We start from the raw sequence: 18,409 nt of genomic DNA, 5'->3' as shown, positions 1-18,409 counted from the left end.
ATATATTTCTTTTTCTTTTTCAGTAGTTTCAGGTATTTCAGGGAGTGTGGCACAACTAGGAACGTCACAAGAACCTATACTTTGGTACTAATTAAGTACTAAAGCACAGAAAATATAATGATGCCTGCTTTTTTTTGTATTGTTAGGATAATATTGGTAGGACTAAGAAAATCAGTACTGTACTCGTGTGACTGCAAGTAGACAAATTACTCCAGAAGACAATAACAAAACAATGACATATAAAAATGGGTCAGAGTGTTGATGATACAGCATTATCAACATATTTCGAAAAGAAATACAGATCATGATTGGAAATGCTTCTGTGCTAGAACAAGAAAATGTCAGCATACAAGTGCAAGAATCCTACTTGTTATTAAAAAAAAAAAAAAGCACACATACAAGACTGAGTTATCACCAATTTTACCCCAGAATGGAATTAAGTCAGAAACAGATCTTTACCTATTTTGAAAGTTAAATAACGTTACCGATCAAATTATGTATAATGGTTTAGCTTGCTTTGTAACATATCTATAAGAGGATGTGAAAACACACAGATACCTATTCGCAATATATAAACAGAGGCTTCACAATCATTCTCTTATTGAAATGAGCAATTCTACAGGTGGCCATCAGTCCAAGCACCTGTTCATTTTCTAATCAGTGTATACGGTTGTACTGTGTTAAAACAGATGTGTAAATCACTGAACCATACAATTAAAAGGACAAGCAAAACAGCAAACTGCTAAATACAAATCTGCAAAGACTGAAAACCATTCATTTGGTTTTTGAAGGCAAACTACTGTTCATTATTAAAACCCATAAGTGAAAGCACATATATATGAATTGTACGTTGAAGAATGTGATGTGGTCTCATAGCTTTAAATTTACTGAGTAGAGGTAAAGACAGCCATTTTCAAATTCTGGATTTGTATGCAGGCATAAGAAATGAAGTCTGATCATTCATACAAGAAACCATGAAAACATCAGAACAAAGGCTGTTTAAAAGGAGTTCTGAAATATAGGATTAATGAAATACTGAAAGTTAGATTTTTATACAAGAAGCTCTAAAATTGGAACATATGGTAATAAATTAAAAAAAAAGTATTTGGAAAATTAAAATACGATAAGTTTCTAACATTTGAAATCTGAATTAATTTGACTAATCTACTAAATTACTTTTTAGCAATATTTTTTAACCAGCTAATTGTTCAAATATAATTCTTACAACCCTAATCAATTGGTTTACTGACAAACCAGACCTTAAAACATTGACTAATTTAACAGCATACCAACATTTGTGCATTTAACTTCTGCAAGTTCAAGTATCCACGATATTTTTTGCAACCTCTTTTTTACTTTTACTCTTTTTTACTTTAAGCAATGGGAACCTTCTGAAATGTATAGTGTATAATTAAGGATTTGACGAAGATTTTTTTAAGACCTAGCCTATATATTTTGGATTTATAGACATCTATCAACTCCAGTCTCTCAAAGTGTTTTTTTAATCAAGCATTACAGTTTAGTTGGTAGCACTTTATATTAGTTGTCTCTTATTATAGTATATTTATACTGTAATTACCTAGTGATTATCTGCATAAGTACAGTGTAATTAGGCATTAAGACATACTCACTCTGTACATCATGTAAGCCAGTTCATTAGGAGAGAAAGAATCACACTCAGGGGCTTTTTCGATGAAACCAGTTAACAAATATGGGTTTCAAAACTCAACAAAGGGAGGACATTCAAGCTGCCCAAGAAGTGCCTAGGCCCAAGATTTAAACCAAGAACCATGCTACTCTGACTGCAAACCATTTGTTTAAGACAGAAATATAAAAACATTACCACTAACATACCATTATCAGAGAAATACTGTGAAATTAAAATATAAAACTTCTACATGTATATTAATTTTTAAAAAGTGCTTCTTCAATATAGTAGTACTGTAACATATACAGAGTACAATGAAATTCCTATTTCTACAATCGATCAACAGGCAAATGACAGTTACTGGAAGGGTTTCTTTTTTCTTACGGTTTTACAATTGTGATGTAAAAGCATATCAAGTATCAAATTATACAAAAATATTTAAATAAGTAAATATTTCAAATACAAACATTTTGGGAACAGTTTGAAATAAATCTTATTAATGCTACATATTTCTTACATTTGCAAATATAGAATTTAAAGCAGTGTTACTAACCTGTTTATAATCTTCAAACATGACTTTTCCTATTTCAGGTTTTAATGTTGTAACTGTAAAATTACAATCAAATACAATAAACATTATTATGTTAATGGAAGGATTTTACAATCAATCAACATTTATTTATATAGCACATTTTCATACAAAAAAATGTAGCTCAAAGTGCTTTACAAAATGAAGAATAGAAAAATAGAAGACACAATAAAAAATAAACATAAGTCAACATTAATTAACATAGAATAAGTAAGGTCCGATGGCCAGGGTGGACAGAAAAAAAAAAAAAACTCCAAAGGCTGGAAAAAAAAAAAAAAAAATCTGTAGGGATTCTAGACCAAGAGATCACCCAGTCCCCTCTGGGCAATCTACCTAACATAAATCAAACAGTCCTCTTTGTATTTAGGGTTTTCATGGAAGGACCTACACCTTGTTATCTATATAGATTGAAGCATCTCTGTCTGTATATCTGCACATGACTCAAAACATGAATTGGTATACATATCTTGTTACAGCATGGGCTCCTTTTTTCTGCCCTCAGTCTACTATTTTCTTATGTTTTCAGTTCCAGACCAAGGATGCATTCAAACAGATTGTCATGCAAGTTTGGGAATAAATTAAAAGGTAGATTAGCTATACATTATATATATATATATATATATATATATATATATATATATATATATATATATATATATAGGTCACTGTTTAAGTTTAACATAGTCCATCATTTTTTTTTTTTTTTAATTCTTCCGTGCCGATTCTGCATTAATTTTTTGATTCAGTGTGTATTTACTTCATGATTTATGTTTTAGTTTTATAATCCCAGCCCTAACTTAAAAATAAATTATTCTTTTTTTTCAAAAAAAAAAAATTACTGGAACTGCATTACTTGTTCTGAAAGATTATATGCAAGAGACTAAATATTTCCAAATAATACACAGTAAACAGTGAAACTTTGAAATACTATGGGATATGATAGCTAAACTTGGTATAATGATAGCTGACGGATTGGAGCACAAAAGAAAATTGATTCCAGGGCTGTGAATCATAAAATGTCTTGGTTACACAGTACATGGTAAAATCCAGCTAGGGACAGAAATCCCTAGAGTACCTTTTTTGTTTTATTTAGTTCTTATTGGTGTAAACAAACGTTTTTAATCATATAAATACTTTCTTTTAAATTTTGGAATGTTGTACACACTAGTCTTCAGCCATTTGCAGCTCATTTAATATAAAAGTAAAATAATAGCTGTTTACTTTTGGGTATGCAATTTCGGTGCAATAACGGCAAAAACCCCTTAGGGCATTAGGGGTTAATTTTTAAATTTTACGATATCATGTTAAATATTTGAGGTAATATTTTAAACATTATCAACTGGCTGTCAGCTTTATGCACAGAGCAGTAAATACAGAAAGTTAGACAATGAAAAAAATCCATGCTATTTATGGTGCAAAAATGATTTCAACTAGGATTAACTCCTCGATATTAACAAGTATATCTTTAAAAATTATTTTATTATACTTACAAGGATAATGTGCAATCTCTGGCTTAGCATGAGACAACTGGCTTAACAATGATGATTTTCCTGCATTTGGGAACCTTGGTAGAGCAAGGAAAAAAAAACATCACAGAACACTGGTAATGTAAAGCGGTTTTAAAGTTCAGTATTAAAAACAATTACTACATATATGCTTGTTTAAATAAGGAGTTGGGATTACAAACCAATGCGCTGCTGTAGCTAAGAGGAATATAACAGGCCATATCAAATTTTTTTCCCCAATAGACTCCATGTTATAGACACCAACTTCTGGACTGACTGACCCTTTACTAAACACAGGTTACTCACTTAATGCAACCATCTGAAATCAGCCACCACAGCATGTGAAGGTAAAAATATACATTTATATTAACATTTATATTTATTTACATTTATATTTATACATACAGTAATATAAAATAAAATTTGTAACTGATGGTGCCATAATGTTTTTTATATATGAAACCCAAAATCTATACAAAATGAACATAAGATATGAATGCCATATGATAAAATAAACTAAATACAAAAACAGTATAAGGCTGGGATGGAATGGAATACATTTTAAGTATCAAATTATTCTCTGTGCGCCAGTCAGTATTCCTACCTCCTCCCTGTAGGCAGACTCGTCTCCATCAGTGATCATCCCTACTATTGTTGTATTGTCTCCAAATTTAATGATGGCATTAGTGTTGTGGGCTGGTATGAAGTCATGTGTATACAGAGAGTAAAGGAAAGGGCTCAGCACACAGCCTTGTGGTACTCCTATAGTGAGTGACAACATAGGGGATTGGTGGAGCCCCATCCTAACCGACTGTGTGGAAGAATAATTTTACGGTAACAGAGCATTCATCTTAAAGAAATAGCATAAAGGGTTACAAATGTCATAAACCAGATAAAGGTCAAGTGAACAACAGAATGTAATGAATGATGACTAAGGCCGAGGTTATACTTCATGCAACGCGACGCATGCTGCAGCGGACACTCCTGCTACACAAGTGTTGTACTGTTTATACTTGCGCGCGTACCTTACGTAAATCTGGAGTAATCCACCAGGTGGCAGTGCGAGATATTATCACGGTGAGAACAGGTTCGGCTTCGCAGTGTAGTGAATTGCGTGGAACACCCATTAAATTCCGATGACACCTTTCTCCAATATCTCTAAAAAAGGATGTTTAACACTAGAATTACCAGAGCCTACGAAAAAACTCGTAATTCCGTCCCAGCTTAAACTGCTTCTTAAATCCCTTCACACCTCTCCGCCAGCATCCTTTGTCTTCTAAATGTGCTGATAAAGAGAAGCTTGGAGCAGCCGGCTATTCCATCCCCCCACCAATTTAGAACGTGCACGAACTTCAGCTTGATTGAGTATCTGGGAGTGAAGTGGAGTTTTAGAGTGGAAATAATAGATCGTTATTTGGAACACACGCATTTCATGTCTGTTCCGTTTCTACAGTAATCTGTGTCAACACATTGTTAAAACAGAAACGTTTTTTATATTCTAGTAGTAGATGACAAAATGTAGGCATAAACTATATAGTGTATGAAGCCTGAAGTCCAAATAGCAAAGAAACATTTTCACAAGAATAACACAATTGCGCTTTTATTCAAAAATATAACTGCAGAAACAAAAAGCCGCCTTAACATGCGACATTGACACCTGTTTATTGTAACTGCCTCAGTGGTTCAATAGAATCAGCCCCCGCTTGGGAATCAAGAGGTCACGAGTTCGATCCTGCGCCCCTCCGTTTTGAGAAGTAAACTGCTCTTAGTCTTACTGTTTTAGAATAAAAGCATACATTTGATTTCAGTCTGTAACAGCCGGTGCAATTTATGATCCTTGTAAAGGTTAGCTTTTTTTTATTCACTTTTCATTCTCTCAGTCGCGTTCAGAATCAATCCATACAACCCCATCTGACACGGCTGTTTTCACTAAAGACGCGCTATAGCTCTGCAGTGTACCACGATGCATACTAACGCCCCCAACCTAACCCCCCCAAGGGTTCTGACACACAAACGCTGGTGAAGCTTCCTTCTTCGTATCTCACAGTCACTTGCTTTTTTTTTTTTATTCAGTTTTATTGAGTGTTCCTGCCAGTCCCCGCATGTTGCTGTATGCTGTTTCTTTTGTACTCCAGGACATGCAGAGGAAAGAATGGTAAAGAGCAGTAACTTGGCGCTATATGCAATCATCAGACACTCCCCATCTGCCCGTGTCGCTCAAACACAGGAACATATATTGGTGTAAAAGTATAACAAAAGTGTACTTTTATTCAAGTGCACTTTTTCCATCGCTTTTCCTGTAAGAAGCAATGTACACACTTCTCTCTATGCTGTGGTTTCTATTACACACCTGAAAGAAAGAGACAATACATGTGAAAATATCCAGCATACAGCAACATGCGGGGACTGGCAGGAACACTCAATAAAACTGAATAAAAAGAAAATCAAGTGACGGTGAGATACAAAGAAGGCAGCTTCGCCAGCGTCTGTGTGTCAGAACCCTTTTTTGGTGCGTTAGTATGCATCGTGGTACAACGCAGAGCTATAGCGCCTGTATTCTGTTTCTTTTGTACTCCAGGGCATGCAGAGGAGAGAATGGTAAAGAGCAGTAAGTTCGGCGCTATATGCAATCATCAGACACTCCCCATCTGCCTGTTGTTTTTTTATACTTTTCAACTTACTTTTTACATGCTCAAACGGGCATGCTCAAAAATACACGTGTAATGCCACGAAAAGTGCACGCAGACACTTCATTTCGCAAACAAAACAAGTGCACTTTTATTCAAAACTACCTGTATAACCGAAGAAAAAAGAAAGCAAGTTACAGTAGGCGATTGATATGACAGCTTGCATGGTGCAATGCTAAGAAGTGCTGATTTTCATTCCGTGCTATATAAAATAATCACATTCAAATATTAACAGTTCCCACACACCCAAGGACCGTCCTTCCTACATTTACGACACGTGTACTTGTTGCCGTGTACACACCTCTCTGTGCTATGGTTTCTATTACACTGAATGAGCACCTGACACTGTACTTTCTTCCCTGGGGGAAGGTCCCGCATCAGAGAATTTCCAGTTCCTGCATAAATTCACACCCGATCTGACGCTGTTCGTTTTCAAATAATATTGCATTAGTGCGATTATATTTTCACATATATTGTCTCTTTCTTTCAGGTGTGTAATAGAAACCACAGCATAGAGAGAAGTGTGTACATTGCTTCTTACAGGAAAAGGTGATGGAAAAAGTGCACTTGAATAAAAGTGCACTTTTGTTATACTTTTACACCAATATATGTTCCTGTGTTTGAACGACACGGGCAGATGGGGAGTGTCTGATGATTGCATATAGCACCGAAGTTACTGCTCTTTACCATTCTTTCCTCTGCATGTCCTGGAGTACAAAAGAAACAGCATACAGCAACATGCAGGGACTGGCAGGAACACTCAATAAAACTGAATAAAAAGAAAAGCAAGTGACGGTGAGATGCGAAGAAGGCATCATAACAAGGCATCATAACAAGGATCATAAATTGCACCGGCTATTACAGACTGAAATCAAATGTATGCTTTTATTCTAAAACAGTAAGACTAAGAGCAGTTTACTTCTCAAAACGGAGGGGCGCAGGATCGAACTCGTGACCTCTTGATTCCCAAGCGGGGCTGATTCTATTGAACCACGGAAGCAGTTACAATAAACTGCTGTCAATGTCTCATGTTAAGGCGGCTTTTTGTTTCTGCAGTTATATTTTTGAATAAAAGCGCAATTGTGTTATTCTTGTGAAAATGTTTCTTTACTATTTGGACTTCAGGCTTCATACATTATATAGTTTATGCCTACATTTTGTCATCATCTACTAGAATATAAGAAACGTTTCTGTTTTAGCAATGTGTTGACACAGATTACTGTAGAAACGGAACAGACATGAAATGCGTGTGTTCCAAACAACGATCTATTATTTCCACTCTAAAACTCCACTTCACTCTCTGTTACTCAATCAAGGCATGAGCTGAGAGATGTTTGTGCACGTTCTAAATTGGTGGGGGGATGGAATAGCCGGCTGCTCCAAGCTTCTCTTTATCAGCACATTTAGAAGACAAAGGGCGCTGGCGGAGAGGTGTGAAGGGATTTAAGAAGCGATTTAAGGTGGGACAGAATTACGAGTTTTTTCGTAGGCTCTGGTAATTCTAGTGTTAATGATTAAATCCATCGGTCCAGGGATTTGTCCATTTGTTCAGTTAGCGTTGGGCACGAGGCAGAAACAATCCCTGGACGAGGCATCAGCTCATCACAAGGTGAATACAAGCACTCACATACACTAGCGTCATTTTAGTGTAACCAAATCAGCGTATCTTTGGAAGGAAACCAGAGCACACTGTGGAAACCCAGCAGGAAAACACGTAAACTCCAGGCAGGGAATATCAGCGATGTGACTCCCTGCAAGACAGCAGCGCTAACACTCCACCACAGTGTCACCACCATGTGTGTAATTATTAACAGTATTCATTATTTAAATTAAATTACCTATTTATCTGTAAAATGTAACATACATACTTTAATGCATTTTATCATGAAAGTGATATCAAGTATAAATCTAAGGATTCTAAATGTGCAGGGTGTTGGAATATCATACATTTAATGTGCTCAGTGTGGCGATCTATTGTTGGCGATCCGCTGCTGTCTGGACAGGAGGAAGCCCTAGGAAAAAAAGAAGGCATAGAAGATGGTATGTGAGACTTTTAAAATGTATCATGTCAGGAATATGCGACACTTGAATATAAAAGCACCACAAATACATCTGTATAACGGCATTTTGCTTTGCCACAACGAACCATTCATCAAACATTGGAAGCGCGTACACCAATCTCATAGGATCCGCAAAGCGGCTTTCTGTCACATGTAGATAGTAAAAAGAGACTCTGACGTCACATTCCAACTATTAGCACACTACGCCCCCAGAGATTTTGCTGGTACTGCAACATGCGCACGTGTCATGTTAATTTTTGAGGACCTGCTCAGAGGATGCATCAAATGAGCGCTGGGAACGTGTGGCAGCCACGAGGCAACGCGTACGCGTTTGTAGCATGAAGTATAAACGAGCCCTAAGAAGTCAGCAGATGTCCTGTAAACAACCAGGATGGACAGTTGTTATATGCACAGAAATTTCAAGGGTGGTGGCTCAACTGAAGGGTAAAAAGAAGAACCAGTATATAATAGTTTATTTTATACAAGACATTTGGGTGTAAATCAATGAACCAACCAGAGTAAAATGTATGCATTGATTGACACTGCAAGTAAATTTAACAATTCTGCTGGGTATTATGGTATTAAAAGCAGAACTGTAATCCACAAACAGCAGCCGTGCATATGTTCCTTGCTGTTCCAGGTAGAGCAGTACAGTGTCGAGGACAGCAGAAACGGCATTGTCTATTGACCCACTGGATCTATATGTGTATTGGTAAGGGCCTAGAGTAGGTGGAGGAGCAACCTTGATGTACCCGAGGACCAGTCCTTCCAAATACAGTGGAACCTCGGGGTCACGACCGTAATTCGTTCCAAAACTCTGGTCGCAACCCGAAGTAATTTCCCCCATAGGATTGTATGTAAATACAATTAATCCATTCCAGACCGTACACACTGCATGTATATATATATTTTTTTAAAGATTTTTAAGCACAAAAATAGTTAATTATACCATAGAATGCACAGTGTAATAGTAAACTAAACTAAAAAACATTGAACACTGAGAAAACCTTGAACAGAGAAAACTAACATTGCAAGAGTTCACGCTACAGCCTTACGAACCGCTCTCTGTAAACACTTTTTTTTTTAATGAGTTTTAAGCACATGGAAAAAAAATGAACATTTAAAAAATCCTTAATTTATACAAAAACTAAGCATAAACAACCAAGAAAACTAACATTGCATGAGTTGAGTTCTGGCATGAAGGAAGTGAGCAGGAAGCTGGGTGGAGAGGAGATTACAGTTTTGAGGTAAAGTCCCTCTGCACAATGCACGTCTGACCGAGGACAATGTACTGTACAGAAAGAGACTGAATATGTGCGTAAATCACCGGTGCGTACAAACCGTAAGGGAAACAAAATAAGAGCACAAACAGTTCACAGGGAATGCAGAGGGAAAGACTGAACACGTGCAGTAATCATCAGCACGTACAAACCGGAAGGGAAACTGGCTTGTTTGTGACATGAGTGTGTGGTCGTGAACAGATGCAAAAGTTTGGCAAACTTTTTGGTCATAACCCAATTTTGTACATGTTCCGAGATGTTCGTGACCAGAGGTTCCACTGTACTTCATCATTACTGGTGTTAATACTACTGGCCTGTGATCATTGAGGCAGGTTACTGCAGTTTGCTTTGGAACTGGTACTATGGTAGGGATAGTGCCCTATGATAGAGATTGATTGAAGACATTTGTAAATACTCCACAGCACATCCTCTAATAACACAAGCTGGGACAATATCTGGGCTTGCCACTTTCCATACATTGATATCACGGAATGTGTGTATAACATCAGCAGACTGTACAGTGAGTATATGGCTGTTGGTATCTGAAGCAGGAATGGTGGTCATGACAGTTCCTGGTCTCTCCTCCACATGGCATCCAAAGAAGTGGTTAAGCTGCTCTGACAGTGAGGAACTGTTGCTACCAGTGGCTGGATTGGTATTATTGTTTTGTTTAAGGATGTGATGTATACCTTGCCATGCATGGTGGGGGTCTGAATTGTCATAACAGTCTTCATTTTTTTGCTTGAAAGCTGCTTTGGCATCTAAAATATGGATACACCTTAATAATAATGCAACTGTACAAAACAAAAGTGGAATGACTTACCCCACCAGGCCCACATCTGCAATGAGCTTCAGATCCAGCCGGATAATATTTATATCACCTTTAGCAGGCAGAAAATTAGACAAAAAACTTCCTCCAGAGCCACCATGTGCAACAAGCATCCGCTCTCCAACTTTATTTAATTCTCCTTAAAACATTAACAAAATTTTAAAAATTTAGAAAATGTATATGTTGGATAACTTTCACTAATTTCAAAGTGAGAGCTTCTGATTTAAATTTTTTATTGTATTCGATAAAGTTATATTTATTTATGAAGCATTTTAATAGTGACTCATTCAAAAATAAGTTATAATATAATGTAATGACATGAATTAGTACAGTACATAAAATATATTTTACAATAGGGCTGTCCAAATGCTAAAATTGCCAGCTTCGATATAATACTAAGTATTCAAATACACATCATTTTTAATACCCAGTATACTATTTAATGTAACTCAAATATTTTTAAACAAGTTGCAAATGTATGCATTCAAATATTTTCATTGATGAAACCACCTCTACCAAGGATTCCTGGCATAATATTTTTACCTTGGAATGTAGTGTTCGCTTTTCTCCAAACACAATTGGACTTATATTTGCCAAATCCCAAATTTCTACTTATCTTTCCAAAGGACATTGTTCCAGAACTCACGCTGGTCATCTGGATGCATTTTGGTAAATATCAGGACAGCAATCCTGATTTTATCTAGAGGCTGTGGTTTTCATTTTCCTGCTGTGCCACATATCTCATTTTTTCTCCTACCAATGGGACAATGACCCTTTGCCAGGACAGCAGAGACCTGAAGATCCTTCATTGTTATTTAGGATGTCTTTATGACTTTCTGAAAAAATGTTAGCTATTTCTCTTCGGGAGTTTTAGCTAGAAATTTAAACATTTTGACAAAATGCTCAAACTGTGGCATTCCAGAAACCCAAAACTTTATAAATGTTTTTGTTAATATCTATCACAGTGAAAGGGGTTACAATTTTCCAACAGTTTTCAGGGACTGCTTTTGAACATGGCATGATATGTTACTAAAACCTGTGTGCCAACATGCTCTCTTTGGTGGATAGGGTCATATTTAAAAAAAGAAAAAGAAAAAAAGTTGAAGCAGCTCAAAACAGTGGTGCCTTATTTCTATTTGTCCCTCATTTGTGTAGTACGGAATTCTACAAAAAGATCTATCCCCCATAACTGAAAATAAGTCATAACTCTGAAAATCAATAGCTAGACACATTTCTAGTGATTGCACAAGTGTGACTGCAGTACACTTAACATCATGGTCAAAAAATAAATAAAAATAACAGTATAACTATTACTTAAACATTTTAAAGAGTACATTTTTGTTTGCCTACCAAGCACCTTTCCATCATCTGTGGTCACAGAAACACCAGTTGGAACATGTAACTCATAATCTTTTCCTTTATCACCTTTTAAACAATGTATGCTGAAAAAGGAAAGAGTAAGAAAGTACAGCAATTAGAGAGAAAGTCATGGTACAGCAGACATTCAAAACCTGACTTATAAACACTAGAGGTATACAGAGGTTTTCCTGTACTAGATTATAAATTATTTCAAATATTATATGCTCAATATTCTATAAGAAAAAAAATGAAAGAAAAAATAAATGTCAAATTACCTACAAACTTTCCTATTAATTTATTCACGTGATTTTCTGGATAGTCACACAGCTAGTAAATAGTAGCAAAACCATAATATTAGCAAGTTAATTACAGCAACAGAATGCACAGAGTAGCACGCTGTCTGCTCTTATAGCTTTCTTTTAGATTTTCATTTTTAATCATTAACAATTTTAACTTATCAAGCCAATTTTTCTATATAACCTCTGGTGTACTAACGAAAATCTCAGAAGTAGTGCTGGGCAATATATCCAAAAATGCTATCATATATTTACTCATATCATTAGATATCAAGAATTAATCGCCTGAAGTTCAATATATTTTTTTTTTGAAGTTTTATTAATTTTATTGCAATCATTCCATACAAATCAATCAATTTTTACAAAAAGTAGGATTGAGAACAAGTCGACCCCCACCCCTGAGAGAGAGACAGCATGGCCAACAGAGTAAAACTTAAGGCTTGTAAACATACCTAAATTGATGAGTTTGATAAGCCAATAGAGATGAATACAGAAGAAAAAGAAATACAGAAATAATTGCTTCCTCTGTGCTTTAAGAGCTTATTCTAAAATATTACTGATTAGATCCTGCCATGTTTTGAAAAAAATCTGTACAGATCCTCTGAGTATTTGATTTTTTCCAATTTCAAATAGTATAAAACATTGGTTTCCCACTGACTTAAAAGAGGAGAGTTAGGATTCTTCCAGTTTAGTAAAATAAGTCTGCGTGGCAAAAGTGTAGTGAATGCAATCACAGTTTGTTTGTCCTTCTCCACTTTAAACCCATCTGGAAGAACACCAAACACAGCTGTTAATGGGTTAGGAGGGATTGTGAGACCAAGGCTGTCTGAAAGGTAATTAAAAATTTTGGTCCAGAATGATGTTAATTTGGTGCAGGCCCAAAACATGTGACCCAGTGAGGCTGGGACTTGATTGCAGTGTTCACAGGTTGGATCTTGCCCTGGAATATTTTGGAGAGTTTTAGAGACAGATGTGCTCGATATATAATTTTGAGTTGAATAATTGTATGCTTTGCGCATATGGAGCTCGAGTGAATTCTCTGCATTGCTATTTTCCACTCCTTTTCTGATATATTAATTGAGAGATCTTTTTCCCAGTGTCCTCTTGGATCTTTGAAAGGGAGGGACTGTAAAATAATTTTATATATTACAGAGATGGTGTCTGAGTCCTTGAAATTGAGCAATATTTTTTCCAGCATGGACAAGGGTGCAAGATGAGGAAAATCGGGCAGGTTCTGTTTAACAAAGTTCCTAATTTGAAGATAGTGAAAGAAATGTGTAGCTGGAATGTTAAATTTGGAATGTAATTGTTCATAGGATGCAAAGACGTTGTCTATATAAAGATCTCTAAGCAAGTTAATCCCAAATTTTTCCAGATATTAAAAACTGCATATGTTTGTGAAGGTTGAAAGAGGTGGTTCTCTTGCAGAGGTGCCACAGATAAAAGCTTCTCCATCTTAAAATGCTTTCTACATTGGTTCCAGATTCTAAGTGAGTGAAGCACAATTGGGTTATTAGTATATTGCCGATAACTTGCATTTATTGGGGCACAGAGCAGGGAATATAAAGAAGTACTGCAGGATTTTAGTTCTATTGCGGACCAGGCCTGTGTATGTTCATCTATTTGTGTCCAGGCTTTTATAGCTTGTATGTTTGCTGCCCAGTAATAAAACTGGAAGTTAGGTAGGGCCATGCCACCTTCTGCCTTTTGTCTTTGTAGGGTCGCTATGGATACGTGGATGTTTTGAATTCCAAATAAATGAGGTTATTGTTGAATCTAATCACTTAAAAAATTATTTCTTGTTGTATATTGGAATGTTTTGAAATAAAAAAGGAGCTTAGGAAGAATATTCATCTTAACAGTGTTAATTCTTCCAGCTAGAGTGAGATGAAGGGTTGACCATCTATGCAAGTCTTGCTTAATTTTTTCCATGCAGACGGAAATTTTGTTGATAAAGAGCTTTATGTTTACTTGTGATGTTTACCCCTAGGTATTTAAACTGTTCTGCAATGATAAAAGGTAGGGTGTCTATTCTAATATTATATGCTTGAGAATTCACTGGAAAGAGTACACTTTTATTCAGATTAATTCTGAGACCAGAGATCTTTTGAAATTCTGTGAGTGCTGTTAAGACTGCAGGCACAGAATTTTGTGGGTCTGATATATACAGTACCATATCATCTGCATATAGAGAAATTTTCTGTTCCAGTCCTTCTCTGATAATCCCCTTTATCTGATCAGCATTTCGACAGTGTATTGCCAGTGGTTCAATGGCGATTGCAAACAGCAGTGGTGACAAGGGGCATCCTTGTCTGGTACCATGTTCTAGTTTAAAGTAGTCTAAATAAATGTTGATACAAATTGAAGCTTCTGGGTTGGTATACAGTAGTTTGATCCATGTACAAATGTTCGGGCCAAACCCAAATTTCTTCAATAAAGTAAAAGGGTATTTCCATTCAATCATGTCAAATGCTTTTTCTGCATCCAATGATAATAATATTTCTGGGGTGTTTGACTTAGTTGGCGAGTATATTACATTAAACAGGCATCGAATATTTGAAGATAAGTGTCAACCCTTGATAAATCCAGTTTGATCATGTGATATTACCTAAGGGAGCACTTTCTCCATCCTTCTAGCTATGATTTTTGAGAGTATCTTAACGTTATTATTCAAAAGTGAAATTGGTCAGTATGATGCACATTGTAATAAGTCTTGAAGTTCAATATTAAATTAGAATAATATTTTGAACACAGAAGAAAGCTGCATTATTTTGTAATATACATTACTAAATAACTTATCAGAACAGAACATTAGCAAATATAAATAAAAAAGCAAATACAAATCTAGATTTTGAAGACGTTTTTGGTAATTGCTATAAAAGACAGCTGTTGTACTGATTAGAATAATATGAGTGCAAACAATAAAAAAGGTACAATATATTAGCTGCTTATAGTGAAGAACAGTATTGTTGTTTAATTTACACAGTTTGGGACACACTAGCACAACATAACCAGAAGAGCCATTTGGTAACAGATGATTTGTAAATGTTCTCCTGAGAAATAGTTAAAATGAGGAAAAAAAAGGATTTTATGGATGGTAGTGATAACTACAGCAAAATATAGTAAATTAGGTACTGCTGTAAAATAAAGATTACCTTTGAATTAAAATAAAAAGCAAAACAAACAATGCATAAGGACCAAAATGTATAATTGTAAGCAAATAAATCAAAATGAATACATATGTGAACAAACAAAACTGAACACAAAAGTGATATTCATACACTTACATACAGTGACATTTACAATTTTAGAATCCCCAGAAATTACTGTTTTTGCTACTTTTTAATCAAGGTACCTTTACCCTGATTTTACAATTTAGCCAAGACATTAATAATGTTTAAAAAGGTTATTACTGCTTGAAATATTTATAATTTCTCATTTCACATGACTGCAGTAGCCTTTACTCTAATATCCTAATAGTAAACTGTTAGCTCATCCTTAATAATCTATGTTTAGATGCCAATTGGTCATTAGACAGACCCTTGTAATTGTAATAGAACAGCTGAAAACGTATTTTGTTCGATAAAGCTCAAGTTGCAAGATGCTGGCATTCCAAAAGTTTAATTCTCATGTAAAAAAGGGCAAAATTGAAACGTTTTCTTAAGGAATAAATCAGTCTACTGCTTTTTCACAAAGTGAAGTTTATTCCATGTGACAGATTGCCAAGAAACTAAAGATTTTATAGAAAGGTGTCTACTACTGTCTTGAAAGAACAGGGCAAACAGGGTCTAGCCAGGATAGCAAAATAAGTTCCAGATACACAACTGCACCAAAGGATAAATACATCAGAATCTATAGTTTGAGAAACAGATGCATTATAAATTCTCAGTAGGCTGCATCCTTTTAAATAGTACACACCAAATAAAAGTATCACCATCTGCAACAGTGAAATGATGACTCCAGGAACCTGGCTATAGATCAAGATTTTCAAAGAAAAGTCCATATCTGAAACAGATAAAGCAAATAAAATCCACCATCCAATAAGTAATTTCAAGCTAATAGCTATTTGCAACATTAGTAATGTCATGACTAAATTTCTTAAGTTTCAAGTACATTGATTAAAAAAAAAGTATCAATTTCTATCAAAAACAAATATTTCTGGGACATTGCAAAATGTATACATATTAACATAAATTTCCTCAGCAATATTTAATCTAACACTTCCTTTAAATTAAGTTGGAGAATCAAATTTAAAAAATGTGAATTACCACACCTTTTAATCACCTGATACACTACAGCAATTAACCATCATTTCTCTTTTGCTAGCTAGTTAGTCTAAAAAGCCATGTAGATAGTACTAGACCCTTAATTGTTTGGCTGCACATGTGCTTAACTCAAATTTCTGTTAGCTAACACTGGCTGTATGTGCATGTAGGCTGAAATGAAGACCTACTGTACCTTCTTATGGAACTCAAGTTTATTCTTGCAATATAGTACATAGACTATTGAGGTATAAACTCCCAGGTTAAAGTAATTTGAGTGTTATTGCCCTCTTTGTTTTGATTTTACTCCTTGCTGCTTTGAGTAGACTGTGCCAATACTTCAGCCAAAGATATAACAAAACACGATGTGGATTAATTAGAAGTGTACATGGCCAAGGGCAGCTTTTAAAAAAAAAAAAAAAAGGAATCTATATCATTGAAAACGCCCTTAATATCATAATTAACTTCATTAAAAATGATACACAAGATCAGCCATATGGCATCAACTGTCAATCATAATTGATAAGTGAAGAATCCAGAGAGCAGCAGTTTATTTGTTGCGATGTTTCAGTTTTACCATGCAGTATGCAGTAAGTTGCATTACACTCATGTGACTGTAAAAGAACAACCATTTACAAACAATCACTTACAAACAAAAATAACAGGTTAAAAATATAATAAAAACAAATATAAATTTGTCAGCAGATGTCACCACACAATAATGATTTTTGGTAAAGCATTTTACAGAATTCATCCGGAATATACATGCATCTAAATATTAATTACTGAATTTAATCTGAAAAAATTCTGCTAGTCTTGCACAACCTGCTTTGATATTTCACGGAGAAAATGCAATTTTAATATATGGGAAACCGAGTAGTAAACTAGTTCCCAAATTTTTAATGTCTGAGGAAAAACAATCCAACATATATTCTTATATGTTGATAGATCGTTAATTACTTTTTCATTAAAATTAAATGAATCCAAAATCCACAAAAAAACATTTGTAAGTCTTGACATTTAGGAAAACAGTATTCAAATTTAATTAATGACAATTTGACAAATAAGTGATTACAATAAGTCTTAGTTGGTTAAAATTGTAATCTCTTCTCTGTCTCATTTAATTTGTCAGTTGATTTCTTTGGATACAAAGAATAAAAAGTTTTGAAGTTATCAATATTTAATTTTCTTCTTTGGGCCTTCTATTTTATTAGACAAGTTAAACTTATACAAAAGATGAAAGTATGTCAGCAAAGTAACATAACTTCACGTTCTGAACGCCACAAGGTCACAGTATTGCTTGTTGGGGATATGATTATTTCTGCTCTCAGATTTTCACAAATTCCTTTTAAAAAACTGATCCTCTGAAAGAAAGCAACCATCCGCATGTAATTATAATTACATAAATTCTAACTTAATAAAAAAATAGAAATATGTTCAGTTATTGAGCACAACTCGATGCATAATGGAAAAAATACAATATTGCATGCACCAAATGACAGAAATGTTTAGTAGCTTTCATGATATAATTCAGGACTTTTTGCTTTCTGGTTTGGGTGAGCTCAGGTCAGTGCAGCAAGAGAAGCAATCAGTGCTCATCAAATTCTGCTTATTCGTTGATTGTCACAAATTTTTCCAGTAGTTACAGCTGATACAAGCATTATGACTGATAGCTCAAGGAACTGCTTTAAGGTTTCATGGAACCCTAGGTTTCCCCAGGAACATAGTTTAATAAATGTTGTTTAAAAAGTCATTAAAAAAATAACACACCACACCTGAAAATTTTGGGTCCCAGGGGGTCAGGCCCTATCCCAGAAGCACTGCAGGCAAGGAACTTGCACTCACACACAATACTACTCTGTCATAAAAGGCCAGTTTTCAATCACTCATCAAT

The 18,409-nt window shown here is 35.1% G+C and overlaps 1 protein-coding gene across 1 annotated transcript in view; it reads right to left on the bottom strand.

Annotated features, from left to right (window-relative positions):
* gtpbp10 (GTP-binding protein 10 (putative)) overlaps positions 1-18,409 on the bottom strand; it is a 51,744-nt gene that overhangs the window by 25,439 nt on the left and 7,896 nt on the right. Inside the window, exons 3-6 of the mRNA XM_039737278.1 lie at positions 11,949-12,040; positions 10,593-10,737; positions 3,728-3,801; positions 2,202-2,254 (exon numbers count right to left, since the gene is read on the bottom strand). Of these exons, the coding sequence (XP_039593212.1) occupies positions 2,202-2,254; positions 3,728-3,801; positions 10,593-10,737; positions 11,949-12,040 (364 nt within the window). The remainder of the gene's footprint in view (positions 1-2,201; positions 2,255-3,727; positions 3,802-10,592; positions 10,738-11,948; positions 12,041-18,409) is intronic.

Source organism: Polypterus senegalus, chromosome 15, assembly GCF_016835505.1.
Source record: "Polypterus senegalus isolate Bchr_013 chromosome 15, ASM1683550v1, whole genome shotgun sequence".
Lineage (NCBI taxonomy): Eukaryota > Metazoa > Chordata > Cladistia > Polypteriformes > Polypteridae > Polypterus > Polypterus senegalus.
Note: the sequence above shows the minus strand (reverse complement) of the source record. Positions and strands in the feature narration are given on the sequence as shown.